This window comes from Ceratosolen solmsi, unplaced genomic scaffold (assembly GCF_000503995.2).
Source record: "Ceratosolen solmsi marchali unplaced genomic scaffold, CerSol_1.0 scaffold3, whole genome shotgun sequence".
NCBI lineage: Eukaryota > Metazoa > Arthropoda > Insecta > Hymenoptera > Agaonidae > Ceratosolen > Ceratosolen solmsi.
Window position 1 is genome coordinate 4,574,896 of NW_011948428.1, and position 17,454 is coordinate 4,592,349.

General features: G+C 27.8%; 1 protein-coding gene across 1 annotated transcript; it reads right to left on the minus strand.

Moving 5' to 3' along the window:
• Window positions 1–3,170: 3,170 nt before the first annotated feature.
• LOC105363644 (uncharacterized) lies at window positions 3,171–17,448 on the minus strand. The gene is made up of 7 exons (XM_011501387.1): window positions 17,353–17,448; window positions 9,931–10,209; window positions 7,722–7,961; window positions 5,088–5,316; window positions 3,722–3,843; window positions 3,518–3,628; window positions 3,171–3,421 (listed from the first exon to the last, which is right to left on the minus strand). The coding sequence occupies exons 3-6, from the start codon at window positions 7,904–7,906 to the stop codon at window positions 3,532–3,534; spliced, it is 633 nt and encodes a 210-aa protein (XP_011499689.1). The 5' UTR covers window positions 7,907–7,961; window positions 9,931–10,209; window positions 17,353–17,448; the 3' UTR covers window positions 3,171–3,421; window positions 3,518–3,531.
• Between the last annotated feature and the right edge of the window lie 6 nt (window positions 17,449–17,454).

Below are 17,454 nucleotides of genomic sequence, written 5' to 3' on the forward strand. Positions count from 1 at the left end.
GGGGAATGGACGTGGAAAATATGCTTGCAACGAGCTTGGCACTCGAGCCAATCTGTCCGCATATCGTGGCTCATTTATTCGTAAAAATGCAGCGCAAACCTGTTAGCCACGCGAGGTGAAAAATTGTCATTTTATGCTAACGAGGTGCGGTTTTTCACATATTAAATACAGACACAAAATGCAAGCACTTTATATTTTATGCGCGTTTTTCACAAATTTTTTAATAAAAATCTTTTGCATCGAAGAATATTGAAGAACAGTGTTTTAACAAGCGTAACAGGAGCTAGAAAATTCTCTTGGATTGCGATTGCGATTGCGATTGAAAGCCTCGACTCTGGAGAGCTTTTCTTTCCTATCACTTTCTGTTCCTACGTCACAATACATGACAATAATATTGCGAGCAATTAAATTAAAGTTAAATTAATGATAAAATGGCATTTTAGCTCAGATTCGACATTCCCTACTAAATGACTATCTAAGCGCTTATACTAATTGGAAAATAAAGTGAGCGTGGAGAATATTTGTATAAACGTAAAAATTTCAGAAATAAAAATCGAGAAATATTGAATAAAAATCGAGAGAGAAAAAGACAAAGCTTACCTACTACAATCGAGTCACAAAATTAGAATGCAACATAATAATAACGATTATTGTATTTTTGTTAAAAACAAAAAAAAAAAAAAAAAAAAAAAAAAAACAAAAAGAAGAAAAAAAAAAAGAAAACTTCTATTTTATTTTTTTAATCTAAAAATAAAAATTGGAAAAGCCTATTATTGAATATACGTTATATACACAATATATGTTATTGCAAATAAATATAAAAAAGAACACAAAATGAAATGATAAAGAAGAGAAAAAGAAAAGGCAAATTACGCTTACATTCCAAAGAAATATCTCTAAGGATTTGAAAACCCTAGCCAATGTACTCAATTATAATTAATGATTGGATGCTTATGAAAAATGACTCTGGATTTTTTAATCGCTTTAAATCTTAGAAATTGCTTCAATACCAACTTTCTAAACTGCTCGGATGTATTATCTCTATTTTACATGAAGGGAGGAAGAAATGTTTTGATGAGTGACACCGGGAAAAAGACTCGTCGCATGTAAAATGTTGTTGATCTATTACGTCCAACACGTTTAAATGGCCATAAAATATGCATAAACTAAATACTTGATTAGGAAAATGAGGTTCGATAGGTGCGATAGGTGCGATAGTTGCGACCAACCTCGTTTCCCCAATTAACAATGACTTTTCACTGCGGGATTCCTTCTGCGTGTGCGCGAGCCGCCAATGTCCAGTCGTGTGTCGAGGCCAACAGCCATGGAAAAGCCCAATGAAATCGCGAATCGAACTAAATTTTGAAAATTCTCGTCTCGATCTGAATTCTCGTATATCGAGAATTTCAAGCGGCCCGCTCGTCGCCGTGACGCAACGAAAGACCCGCGTAGGAAAGCGTCATATCGCATAATCGCCGGCACAAAAATGCAAGGGCGATAAAAGAAGTAAAAGCGAGGATAAAATAAAGTTAAGCCGGGGCGCAAAGATAGGGCGTAATGAGAGGCCGCGCGGTTACGAAGTGCCTACGTGATAGGATGAATCGGAGCTCCCCGGGGACATTTCCACGGCGATAAGCACTGCCGAATCGTCGTCTGGCGTCCCGCGGCGCCCGAGATGCAAACAAGCGAGATTGCGACTAAAGAAACTGCCGGGGAAGGACAAAGGACGGGCCGTTTCGCCCGGTGGGTATCTCGCGCGCTACTTCCGGGGGAAGGCGGGGCGGGATAGGCCCGCGACGCGAAGGGGGCTATGATGTGGTGGCGGTGGGGTGGGGTGGAGAAGGAGAGGTCCTTGAGATCGCGGCTTCCTTCGGTTTCCTTCGTCCCAATGGGAATCGATGGCCGCTTCTTTTTTTCATCGGTCTATCGCGGCCGCCAGTCACGGCACGCATTATGCCATCGCGAAGGAGTTAGTGCTGGGTGAAGTCGTATCTCCTCTCGCCCTCGGGACCCTTCCACTCGACAACCAACTGAATCGACGCCATTACGTACGCCCGAGTCCGTACCACAGGAGCTCCTATGGCTTACTAATGGATACGAGCTGCGAGGTAAAATAGATGGGAATGCAACGGTGGCGCTCGGTTGCCTTAAAGACTCGCATTTTAAAAGTTATATTATTATAGGCTAATTCAGCCGAGCGACGGTCAAACAATTTTTTTTTTTTTTTTTTTTTTTTTTTAAGAAAAGGATTGGCTACGCATAGGGATTTGATGGATATTTCACATGCGGCAGGCTTATTATGACAACCAGTTCGTAAAGCACGATAATATGTATTCATAATTCGCGAATAAATTGGCGTAGCTTTAGGAGAGAACATTAAAATTTTATTAACCTGCATCCCTTCGGTCCTACGACCGAACACAGCTTCTTAATATAAAACATTATTGCTCGAGACAATGTTATAATTTAAAATTTAATTAGAATATTTATCGTGCATGTTTCGTGGGAGATTTTTATCTTCCGTGAGAATGCGTTGCAGAAGAATATTTAGGCAATTTCATAAATTTTCTGAAATTAACTTGATGGGCATACAATATCTTGACAATTTCTTGCAAAATAAAGGAGAACGAGTTGTAAAAATTTGTTACACACGCTTCCTAACATGTATGTAATAAAAATAATATGTAATAAAAGAAAGAAAAAAAAAAGAAAAAGCAACAGAAAAAAAAGAGGTTTGTTTTGAAACATCTAGATTACTTAAAGTAGACCAATAAATAAAATTGTGACATAATTATTTCATGAATTGTAAAGTATATAAAGTATATAATAGCAAGATTATTTTTGTCAAAGCATTATTTAACATTTTTAAAGAAAAATATTCTTCACCCTTGACTATGACACGCAAATTTGCCATATCAAATTAATGGACTAAAAAACATTGATACAAGATTTGCCATACATACCTCATTAAACTCATTAAATAACTTCCATACGCATCCTTAAACGACAAATTAAATATTTCAATGCCCTGTTAAAACATAATACTAATATAACAATATATATATATATATATATATTATTTACGTTCTTCTTAATATCAGATTAATAATCACTAGTTTATAAATAAACAATTTTCTTATTGTTTTTAAATTATGACTGTTTATTATAGTTAGCAAATATATTTTTCGATGAATATAGAGGATGTACTTTTCAAATTTATAATAGTGATGACTTGACGACTAACAACAAACAATACCTGTCCTTTTGGGCGTATTAATGAATAATTATCTTTTGTTGGAAAGATGGGTACGTTCTTGGGCCGAATAAAATAATTCTTATTTTAAGAAATAATTGCGAATATGCTCCATAGTGTTATATGTGAAATTATATAGATTTTATTGCTTTCCTGCTGTCTCTTTACCTATTACAAAACTATTATATATATATATATATATATATATAGCCGAAATAAAATCACATTTTCGTAATAAAGAATATATACTTGTTGGAATATTACATTTACATCTTATCTTATGATAAAACTTCAATTTTTTTATCAATATACAAAGTATTTTCATTTCTTAAAAGTATTTCAATTTTCGGCTTATGAAATATCGAACTAAGTTTCCTGCAAAGTTTTAATTCAAATTAACAGAGACTCATAATTAATGACAAGCCAACAGCAATTAAAATATTACCAATATTTATCGTACATATTTACCTTGTAGATTTCTTTCTCCACGAACATAATTTGTATTTGTGATTTTCTAAGCAATATTGAATGAAATTAAATAATCCACTCAGCATTAAACATAGCACCACTAATCCTGCAAAAATGACTGTCTGGAAATTATCGTAGAATATATGGTTAATAATATAAAAATTGTAATTTAAAATGTGTAAAAAAATATTTGACAAATTTTCAACGTTAATTGGCATGAAAGGAATATAACGTATAAAAACAGCAATTATGATTAAGAATTTACAAATGTCAGTTTTTCCTTGATTTTTCTCGCTTAAGTATACGTAAACTAATATTTTAAATATGTATATTTTAAAATCACCAATAACAGAGTTTATTTGTAATACTTCTTTTTCATCTCGTTATCTTTAAGAAGAAGAAGAAGAAAAAGAAAATTTCTTAACACTAGTGATAATGTATTATAGGTGAATGTCGAATGAAACTTAATTATACAATATAACCATTTTAATAATAAATATTATCATTATTGTAATTTATATTTTTATTATTTGAATAATTTATATAAAATTAATATAATAATAAGAGTAAATGTGTTTAAAATGAAAAAATCACGAGATAAAAACTATAATATAAAATAATGAAAAAAGGTAAAAGTATCGAGTTAAAGATAAAGAAGTAAAAGTTGCAAGCATTCATTAAATTAAATTACGCCACAAGAGTCTTCTTAGTTTACTTAAAAAATTTTGATCTGGAAATATTACTTTTTTGCATTTTTGTAAATTTAAAATTTTTCACACTTTTATGATGATAATGTAATAATATTGTGCTACAAGGAAAAAAAAAAAAAAAAAAAAAGTAAAAAAAATTATAACCATACAGTATGTTCTTTATGTTTTAGCTACATTTTATCATTCGATATTTATTGCACGATTAATATTAATAATTATAACTATATTGATATTAATCTATTTGTTTTACCCGCATGTGCATTAATGTAAGTAATAATTTAACAAAATATGTAAAAATTTCACTCAAATCGTTTGTATTTATTATATTGAAGATCTTTAGATATTATTATATTTATGACTTCTTATGAAAGAAATTTAGCAAATTTATGTTGCAAATTATTATTAAGTTGTGTTTCTCAAACGTCCCGGAATCGTCCTTGTAAGCCCATTTTAAAAATAATCATAAGAATTTCAATTAAACATAAAAGGATATTCTTATTGCAGTAATTAATTCATAATTAATAACTTAACAATTGTCAAAATTGCCCGCGCTCTCTTCATAAGCATAAATATTTGAATGATAGTTTTACACTGTCGCCAATCAATATGCCATAATAAATATTGATGATGTAATTGAATCATTTTGAGATACTCACGGCAATGTTCTTGCGATAAAATGAATGATGTCGCAGTCTTTTAATCGTATAAGTGCCTTCCCTCCCGGAACAGCCATATGAATCTTGCGCGGTCACGAAGATTTTTGTTCCTTTCTTTAATTTTTCTTGCTTCCAGTAAAATGAGTTGTTGTCCGCTTTACCAGAGAATATTAAGGTCTTGTTATAAAGAACCTCATCACTCGAGGATGTTATGTACGGTATACCAGCACTATATATATATATATAATTCATATTTTTAATAAATCGTTATGTGATACCATTACTACGGATACACAAGTACTGAAAATTTTCTAACACTAATGTTGTACTTTTATTCTTTGCCTCGTAGATTTAATGATGTTCTAGAGATAAAAATATTTCGAAACTAAACCATAGTTACTTTTTTTCTTTCTTTCTATCTCTGAATAAGTGGCTTTTTTTAATTAATCTATTTAATCTACTTGTAAGACTAATATAACCAATGAATAACTTTCATTAAAAAAGATGAAGAGCTGATTTACGGTTTATCGACGCTAATGTTATATCTGCACAAATGCGCGCGCGCACACACACACGCAAACGACTATTAATATATCATATATTAAATTACTATTTATTTTTTATTGAAAATTGTTTACATAGATAATTGTTGATTATTAAAAATTTAGTATATTCATATATAAGCAATATTTAGAATTATAAACATTTGTTGCAAGCTCTTTTATTTGTTATTCGTATCTGGATTTATAAACAATTGACAATGTATCGTCTTAGCTTCTATTTGAATAAAAGCTAAGTATTTCAATATTGAAATTAAGCAATAGTGACCTCGTAATTTTTTTTTTTTTTTTTTTTAATTAACACTATTAATTATTATTTCACATCTGAATAAATATCGTTTATAATTTATAATTTTTATTGGCTTGTAAGTGTCATAAAGTATTTGCCAGATCCGCTTATATATACTCACGACAATAATTATTAAGTGACAATGCTAATGTCGAGCAGTCGCGTTTACATAAGAATAAAACACAAAATTATATTCGATGATGATGAATAGAGTAATTTGATAAAGATATATTGTGAAATTCGAAAATACTTCCTCCTCAAATCAATTACAGCGACGAAAATATGCAATTAGTACTAATTGATAAAAAGTACCGAGCTGCCTAATTAATCGGAATTAAAAATGAGCAAATAGGAATAAGCCCGATTGTTCTTTACTCAATAGAGATAGACAGACATGTTCGCGTTGCCATTGGAAAAAAAAGGTCTATCTTTTTTCTTTCACTCGACGCCGTCACGATCGCCCAACGACGGCTTATCGTCGACGTTTTGCCTACAATAGTCATACATCCCCCCCCCCAACTCCAATATACGCAATGGGCTTTGAAAGAAAATCATTGTGTTTACTAATTATAAGACAATGCCCCATATAACAAACTAGACTTCAGCATTATTTCGCACGCTGTTTTTCAACAAAGGAAATCGACATTATTAGTCTTTACACTTTTTACTCCGTGTAAACTAAATAAATGACTTATAGCGAAATTCAGTGCAAATATTGAAATATCATGTATTTGTTGTATGGAAAAAGTATACCTAAATATTTAAAATAAATAGCCCAGGGATTTACTTTAACGATTCACTCCTCTTATTTCATAAATGTTTCAAACTAAAGTCTTGGCAAACTAATTAAGGAGATGAAAATAGTTATGTAATAATTCTATCCATTCGTATATTGAAATTAATTAATATTCTCGCGTTATTAATGTAATTCTATGAAGCAGAATTAGAGGTATTGTGACTACTAATAGAAGCGAATGACGTTGCATGTATGCACAAATTTTTGTTGACTAATAGCAAATTATAATATTCAAAAATAGATTTTTCTGATTTCTTTTTTTCTTTAAGTATACGGTCTGAAAATTTTTATCAAAGAAATCATTTAAGTGCACACTGTGAAATCATGAAAATTATATCTTACGATCCTTTATAGTTATATAATAGAAGATAACAATATTGTAAATAAAAGTTAAACGTATTAGCAATATATCAATTAAATTAATGAAAAAAACAAAATCTTATATTTCATAGACTATAGTATAATAAATATAAATAATATAATATTGAGTAATATAATTAGCTTATATAATAGGTTATATAAAAATAAAACAAAAAAAAATGAAAAAAATGCATTATGAATTTCCCAGATTATAAAAAGAGACGCTTTGATGAAATCAAAGATATATATTTTATGATTTATTACGAAATAATATCTCTATTGTTAAAATGTTATCTAACAAATAAGATAAGTTTTTATTTCAAAATATAGTAAAAATAATTTAAAAACGTTTTTGTAAATAAAATAATAGAAAAATAGACTTAATGGTTAATCTTATGTATAGAAGGTAACGTTGAATAAACGAATATTTGCAATAAAATAGATATTAACCAAATAAAATGCCACCATAGTATTTTAAAAGCTTTTCAATTCTATTTAAATTGACAAAAAATAAAAAAGAAAAATGATAAAGATAAGTAACTGGATGAGCGTAATTTATTATTAATGTAATTTTACACTATTGTTTATTGTTCATTCGTAGATTTGCCTTATGAAGAGTTGAAAATTACCTGATTGCGAAGGATTTGATGTTAAATTGCTTATGATCAGTCGTCAATTTCGTCGACTTGATTTTCCAGTTAATCAGGGTGCCGCCGTTATAGGGATTTATGACAGTGACAACTGGAATCGGAAGTGCATCCAGCATCGCATCACAGCTGCAGCGTCCACCCACGCATTCCGGTACCGTGAACATCGTCTGCAATCGTGCTGTTGAGTCAGCTGTTTTCGAGAGAGAAATTCTCTCGCTCCTTGCGCCAGAAATCATTTCAAATAATATAATTTTCGTTGTCGGGCAAATAAATATCCTTATAATTATTTGTAAAATATCTCATTGCGCACAGAGGCGCGCGCGCATGGAATTATTCTTTATTTTAAGGTCCTTTTAAGTAGCTTAACACCCTCGATTGTCTGCCACTATTAATAACAATAATAATAATAATTTGCCTTTCGTAATGAAAATTAAGATAAAAAAGATACAAGGTGGAAAGGTGAATTATGAGTGATTTATAAATATTCATTAAATCTGATAAAATTTTTAAAATTTTTTATTAGCTAATAAGTTTTTATGCGCATATCCAATAAGATAATAGAATAAGAAATAAAATTAACATGTCTTATTATTTCGAAAGTGATGCATTCAAACTTTATTTATTTAATTTTGATATTCGAAAATTATTCAATTCTATGAATTAATTAATTATATTATTTCTTGCTGACTATAGTAGCTTATAATAAATATATGCATTGTAATATTTAAACATTCAAATTAAAATATTTGCCTTTGTGTATTATTTATCGTCATATTACAGTATGAACAATTAAAAAAATAAAGTAGATTTCATTGCATATTACTGTGCTTAATTCTTTAAATTTTGTTGACATTATCTTTGATATAATAAAAACAAAAGATAAAATCTTAATTTTTTTATATTGTTCACGTTTACGTGACATACTTTAATAAAAAGAAAAAAAAATGAAGAAGAAAAAAAGGAAAAAAATGAAAACTGACTTACTTGGGATGAATTTTTTGAAATGTTGCGAATAAAGTTTTTAAATGTTGCAAAAAATACAATTTCAAATATAATATATAAAAGCCATATAATTTTAATTTATAATTTTAATTAATAGTAACACCATGCAATAGTGCTTTTTAACCTTTAATACGTATGAATTAATTACAATAATTTAATATTTAATAACAGAAAAGTAACAAAAGGCAAAATAATATATTTGAATTTAAATATAAAATGTATAATAATTATATTAGAAAATAGATTTTTTTTTAAACTGGTATTCCAAAATCTTTCATTACATTATATTAAATTACATTGATCGAATATCATTAGTAATAAAATAATAATCGTTGATAATATTTAGATTTAACTGCAATAATATCCTCTATTCTTAACATAAAAGCATAATTATTATTTCTGAGCAATTAATTAAGTTAATATCAAATCTGAAAGGAAATTTTAATTTTTTTTTATTTTTATAAAATCATTAACATTATTAATGCTTTATTAAATCGTATGATTTTTATAAAAAAAATTTTAATATTAAAAATAGTTTGTACATTGAAAATTATTTCTGATTTTATTTCTAATTTTTGTTACAAATTTATGAATAAACTTGGATGAATATGTATATATAAATATGTATATATAAATAATAAATTTTTTTTATTATTTGTTACTTATAATATCATATTAAGTATCCCCACAATTATTTATAATGCAATACATAAAGAATGAACCTGATTATATGTTTAACAAAGATTCAAGAAGTAATTCTTCACGATATAGATTAGTAGAGAAGTAATGTAATGAGGATAATTAATGATTTTTTTTTTTTTTTTTTTTTTTTTTTTTTTTTTTAATTAATGAAAAACAAAGCCCAAGCAAAATTGTTATTAAATAATCATTTTTTAACTTCATCCTGATAATAACAATATTAGTGAATACATTAAAAACGTAAATGGTACATTTTCGTGTAATACAAATCTTAAAAAAACGATAATATAATTTAATTCAAGTGCTCAATATTAATCACGCATTTTAAAAATATATTTATGGATGTCATTGTGAGTATTATTTAATGAACTTTGAATATCCCATGTCACTCATCGTATTCATTATACGTCGACACATTCCCACATATAAAGCATTCATTATCAATTAGTAAATCACGGGCTTAAGTCTTTCGATTGGGCATAACTACCGAATCGATGTTGAGGGCGTAGTAACACCGGCATCGTCGATCCAAGGATTGGCGATAACCTGAATTGCATAAGTGCAGCCGAGTTGTATGTCGAGCCTCTCGGCGGATTCGAACCTCTCCACCGGCAAAAGAATATTGGTATGGTTAGCGTCCTGGTCGGCATAATAGACTGATCCCTCGGGATAGAAACTTGAAAGATCCTTAAGGTCGTCGCCATTCCCATAGAAGACGTTGCCCGTCGAGTTGGTCAAGTTCACTCGAACCCTCGTTACTGCAACACTATAAATATGTGGAGCATTGAAAGGGCATTCGAGTGGTTATTATCGAATGTTCTTATTTAAATTGGATCAAGAGATCCGAGTTGTCAAGATCATAAAGGACCGCAAAAGAAGGGAAAAAAAAGTTTTTGGATATCGTTTTATTCGTGTGGTCATCGCTTACGGGCCGCGTGCCATTTCTTTATGCACCAGTAAGAAAAATGGTTAAAATCAAATTAAAGTCATAACATTTATTAGGACATTAATGTATGCGAGAAATTCTCTTATTAATAAAATAAATATCCCAAGTTATACTTGTAATTAAGGTATTTTTTTCTTTTTTTTTTAATTTATAAAAATGAATAATTTAGAACTGTTTGATCTGTCAATTATCTTTAGATATAATATTTCAGTGTCGACTTTAATATATAAATTAATGTTCATAAAAAATGTTAAATTGTTCCTGCCGGAACCCATAATTTTAGATAACCGACAGAGAATTCTAAGGGAACAAATAGATCAATTTGCATTTTATTTTGAAATTATGCTGCCGAGGCATAAATCTTTTCCCATTCCTTCATCCTTAAGGATGAAATTGGTCTCATCAATCGCAGCGGAATGGGAATCTTAAACGGTTACCTACGGTATACTAAAGATATCATGGATATCATGGATATCCGCACTCACGAATAAAATAGAACATCATTCTTTACTAACTGCTGTTTTACTTAAATACCAGTGGCACGACAATTTCGAAGTACTGAACGATATCAAATTTGGATGTACTTTTAAGAAAGGGTAAATCAAAAGCTTATTATCCATCAAACAAACGATTAACGAGAATTTAATTTGTTAAAAATAAAGATCTCCCGTTTATGACATTTAGAGCAAATCCTTTGGACCTACAAATTTGATAATTGCAATGAGCTCTTCTAAAATGCCAAGAAAATTTCCTATAATAAGCGATTTTTCGTTATATTGTTCAAAAAGACAACTCTATCAAGATATAATGGAAGTAAGTTTATGGGAAAGCTTTGAAAATATTTGATTTGGCAGTAACAAATTGAAGTTATTGCGCGTACTCTTTAATAAATCAATACGAAAACAAAAAATAAGCATTTATACGGAATTTTGAGATATTTGCATAACTCGAGGCACTTGATCTCTCTATCACTTTGACATTAAAGACCATAAGCCTGAATAAATAAGGTAGATCATAAATATGAAAAATTTTACTTCAGATCTACAGCCAGAGATGGGGAATGTATAAAAAGCAACGAGTATTTGCCTAATGCACGTATATACTTTCTATGCAATGTATATTTGTGAAATGTACAGGCGATATTATTTTTAAAATATATTTATTCATATTACAGATCGATCCATGACAATTTTATTATTTTAGAAATAGTCGTACGTGACATAAAATATTATTTAATTGCGCAATTTAAATACATTTTTGTATTTACGTTTATAAATATATATATATATAATATATGTTTATATATGTACAAATTTGAATTTAATGTGCTTTATTTTATCAAATTTTTTTATATCAAACTCAAGGAACTCATTTGGCTATTCGTTGATGAGAAAATAGTTTTATATTAAAGAAAAGATAAATAAATATTATATTCAGAATTTAGTTGGATAAATGTAATGAGGTAGGTATTCATTTATTTAATAGTCTTTATAATATACTTGTACTATTACAAATAATATAATAAATAAGCTATCTGAGCTATAATTTCTTCTTATTGCATTCGATTTAATAAATGTGTATAAAAAATTTAGCAAAATTAATGTAGTGGCATTAAATATTATTTATTATTATCAAATTGAGTTTAACTAAAATGAGCAACAATTGTCTTTGGATAAATGAACGCATATTTAAATATCCTTATTTATGTATTATTTATTATTTATTGTCCATTAATGGTAAACATCAAATTGCACAATATATTTATTAATATAATAATATCTATGCAGTACTTAATATATTTTTATAAAAATATTTGATATATAATAATGTTTATCTTACAGAGATAAAATTATCAAGATTATATATTACTGAATAAAATAATAATAATTTTTAAATAAATTATATTACAGATACAGAAGAAACGATACTTTTATAATATTAACAGAAACACTAAAGTATTTTCATATTAAGCCACTAATCACGTATAATATGTACATTTTTGCATCATCTATGATTAATAATATATATATATAATCATATGTTTAAGATATGATTATGGCATTAAAATTCATTGCACATTATCAAGTTTTCAATATTCAATTCATAAAAGTTTTAATAGACGATCACTTATATAAGTGTCATAAAATTAATATCTATACATTTAATATAATATATATATATATATATATATATATATGAACATTATGTGCGTATTACTGTTGTCAGATCTAAATAATATATTTGCACACAAGTATAAATTCTGTCTACAAATGTCCTTTCTTTGAATATTGACCATTTTCTATATTTTGATTCGGAATATTATAAATAATAGTAATAGCAAATCGAGTATTATTTTTATTACGCTTATACCTAGATCCATCAAATTATCCTTGTCATTTCAATTTGAAAACTTTGTTTATAATTTTGTTGCTTAACACTGATACGACACTTATCATATTGAAAATAAATTTTACCGCGTACTATTATCTGTCGTCTCTACAATGTGTCATAATAGAATGATTGTGAATGAAGCGTCACGAGCGTTCGACTAGGAATAATATTTAGACGACACGATATGACATTCGGGCAAGATGATAGACGACTTATTCTATCTGTCGAATTGGAGGCGCGTAAGGTACCGAAAGTTGTCAGGATGGTGATAGATGCTTTCAAAGGCTTGAAATGCCTAGGCTAATTGACTTTGATTACAGTGGGAGATATATTGGTTGGAAGTGGCCCTTGGCTGCGCAGGTGCATACTGCGCAAGGGATGGGAGATCTCCGGCCTGATTACGTTCCAGGGGATGTAAAGGGTTATTAAGGGGGCGGAGATCGTCTGACCTTTCTTCCTGCGTCTCTACTTATTTATCAATAATAATAATATAGGATATAAAAGTAGAAATTTTACAAATAATCCTTCTTATTAAAGGTAAGAGCAAGTCGGCAAAAATTCTTTTTACTCAATACCGATTTTCAGTATTCAGTGTTTAAATTAATGAAACAATCGGCTGGATTGTTGTATTAAGACATAATGGGAATTTTCATTTAAATAGATAAGAGTTGGTATTGACTATGACGCGAAATATGCAAAAGTTCGAATTTTACAAACGATTAAATAATTCAACTATTGTTCTCTACATTGTTTGTTCATAAAGATAGATTGCGTGATTTTTATTGAATTGTCATCGTAATTAATGAAGTGTAAAAACGCATCGATATAAAATTAGCTTAAATTGGTATTAAAGAAAGGAAGTTTTAAAATATTGGGATGTAGAGAAATTAAGCAGTGAGTAAGTACTTAACAAAATACGAAATTTCACTATTTTTATTACATGAATATTTATAAATATTATTACATGAATATTTACATATTCATCGATCCATTCAAAATATAAGCTTTTATTTTCCTTCCATAAGCCATTAAAACTTGTTTACTAATAGATAAAACTTAAGAAAAAAATTCTTATTCAATGTATCGATATCAATATAACGTATCGTCCCTTAATCAAAAGTCAATATTCGATATAAGGAAAATGAAACTTACAGCCAATTTAGTAATATGAAACCTATAAAATTTGAAATATATTGTAGGACTACGTTTGCGCTAATTTATTTTAAGTTTGATATTGCGATGTCGAGTAAACCGTATTTAATTTACAAACAATATCATTATATGGCATTGTAAAAAAATGTTCATATACAAAAGGAACGTAATATACTTTAAAAAATTAACTTTGTTAAGTGTTTTTATTAAGTGATATTATTTATATTAAAATATCATCTATGTTTGATAATGCAAGTACACAATACATTTGCCACTGTAAATATTAAGTAGTGAAATAGTAGCTCTTCCATTAACAATAGCTTCTTGGATAAAGCACAATCAATTATGTATTACTCAAAACGAAAAAATTTTATAATATTTTTATCGCCATCAATAATTTTCGGTAATTAGCAAATTTTAACTGTAAAAGTTCTCAAATAAAAAACAGGTACAACATTATAATCATAAAAATATTATTGTATCATGATAATATTTTTAATAAAAATATGCTCGCTTTAAAGACTCTTCACTTTCGTTTAAAAAACCACATTAAATTAATTACAATTTTGACACGAATTGCCGTCGTTATCGGCCATTTAAAAATGCAAATGTATTGCCTTGTCCATTACATGCACTTATCAAACAAGAAACTTTAATTTGATCGAGCGATATTTTTATAAAACTACCCGCGTGATACCTGCTTGTGCTTAATATCAACGTAGATGAGGTTGTTACTAATGGTGTCTAGATGTAATGTTACGTACTTTTATGACTTTAGTTATGGTTATAATCCTCGTTAATATACAAAAACCACGGGGCATTTTACCCGGAGCTCGTCATTGGTAAAACTAAATACGTAGCATATTATTAGAAATTCCATAACTTCGTCAAATTACTGGGTACTCTACTTAAAAATGTTTTTGTTGGTCAACCAGTATGTGCAAAAACGAAATATGATAAGATGCCTAAGATCATAAAACTGTAAAACCCTCATCTAAACTTCACCGGTAATGCACTAAAGAATGAGTTGTATTGCCTAATATATTTTCGACCTAATAATCGGTTATTTGACTCATTTTATTTCACTGAAATATTATATTTTAATAAATAAAATATAGATTTTCGTATCGTTAAAATTTAGACGAAGTAACATCCTAAGTCTATGATTAAAAAATTATAATAAATATATCATACTTATCATAATCTTTATATGTGAGCTAGTTTATTTATCAGATTATAATATGATTAATTGCCGAATAAACTAAATCAATTCTCGATAATTATCAATCAAAATTCTATTATATTAAAAGTAAGTAATAACGAATTATTAAATTGAATCATCTAATTATTACACGATTAACATTTGATAAAACTTATTTTAAATACTTATTTAATCTGTAAATATATTAAAACATCATCGTTCATAATCTTTATTCAAAAAGAAACAGTCAACTCGTCGACTTATATTATCATGAATATATTACAGATATAATTTAAAATTTAAAAATGATAATTATATAATGTGTTATAAATTATGAACGCGATTATTAAAAAATACAAATTTCACCTTAAAAACATCTTTATATATTTGCTGAAAAATATTTTAATAACATATTATTTTAGGTAATATTTATTATGTGATTGGAAACTTGAATTTGAGTTAACATTGATATAAAATTAATATAAAATTTATATTTTTTTCATGATCGAGTACATAATTCAAACACATTATACAATTATTAATTTGAACATTTTTACAACAATTATTTATTTTGTAAATACGTTGTTTCTACACCACGTTCTGTATTAGATAATTTATTAATATTTATTAAACATTTAATTGTATAAAATGCAAAGTTTAAAAAAGAATGATTAATAAGCTGTCGTAAAGTTTCTATTACTTTTCAAATTAACATATAGTATAATAATATGGTAAATGTGAATTATGTGTTGACTTGTAATTAAATTTCACAACTCATAATACATGCGTACATGTATATATATATATATATATATATATATATATATATATATATATATATATTATCAATTAGTTGTTTACAAAAAAATTTATATTAATACAACATTAGACTAAAAATTCTAAATGTTTTACTTATATAAAATTGAGCTTTCATTTTTTCTTTTCTTTTTCTTAACGATGATGAAAAAGAAATTCTTCAAAACTTTAATATTTCTCACGATACCTTAAAATTGTATCAGGAATATGTTTAATCATCAAACACAATAGATATTTTGATATGGAATTTTAATTATAAAACTTATCTAGATTTCTCTAGAGCTGTTTCTAGAGCGCATTAGTTTAAGTAAGAAACTTAAATTGGCCTCTTGTATTTATAATATTTACATTGATTTGATTGTCTTCTTACAGGAAAATTCTATTAATAATGTACAAAAACTGTTTAGTAACATAATAATGTTATCTGAATAATGATATATGGAATAATAAAGTGTCACTTTATTCAATTTAAATTACAGGATTTTAAAGCTTTCATTTTGATTTATATTTTCTCTAGTATCTATTAAAATATAATAATTCTCATAAAGTTTAATATTTTTTTATATTACTATGAGTAATAAATGTAAATAAATCCTATAATATATTATATATACTACATTTAATTCTATATATTTGAAATAAATTACATTTTAAATGAAAAAGGTTTAAAAAAATATGCTTTTACTAAGTTATACTTGTAATTGGTGTACATTGTATTTTATAAAAAAGATTGCAAAATATATTGGCAGTTTTTATAAAAAAAAAAAAAATAATAAATATCTTTAAAGGATAATGATTACATTAATTATAAACTTTGTACAATAATTTCATTTATTATTATACCTATCGAAAAGAGAAGGCGTTTACTTCATTAAGTCTGTAATTATTCAAGCATTTTACGAAGCAAAAACTTTTAAAATATGAAATCAAAATTTTTATACATTTTCTTATTAGCTTGTACATAAAAATTACTCGAATAAATCAGTTTCTTTACTGTGACATATTCAAGACTCTTTCAAAGTTTTGAAATATTTGGCATTAACTGACTGAAAAATTATCTGTAATAATTAAATTTACAAGAAGATTAATACAATCATTTCTAACCAAGAAAACTCGTGTCTTATACATGAACATTCATACATCATACATACATAAACGCAAACACGCACTCACGCACGCACACGCGCGCGCGCGCGCGCACACACACACACACACACACACACACACATATATATATATATATATATATAGTCACGGTTTATTTAATATTCTTAAAAAGGCAATAGGATCGTTAAAACTTTGTAGGATTGCTCGTTAAATGGGTAATAAAAATGGCAATGACAACTTGAACTAGAAAATTTTTCTTTGCAAATTGAATTCTCCATCGACAATATAGAACGAACCTGTATGATAAAAGTCTGTCCTCATTCTCCGGCGGTAGCCACGATACATTCAACTTGATCGTCTTCCCGATGCCCGAAGATTCATCTCCAAGCGCAACGATA

Bases quoted from the DNA above. Each gene is read 5' to 3' on its own strand.
- LOC105363644 (XM_011501387.1), bottom strand. From the start codon at position 7,906: ATGTTCACGGTACCGGAATGCGTGGGTGGACGCTGCAGCTGTGATGCG. The intron at 3,844-5,087 runs GTGAGTATCTCA...GATAATTTCCAG, and splicing joins TTTATCGCAAGAACATTGCC to ACAGTCATTTTTGCAGGATT. The intron at 3,629-3,721 runs GTAAATATGTAC...AAAACTTTGCAG, and splicing joins TGGAGAAAGAAATCTACAAG to GAAACTTAGTTCGATATTTC.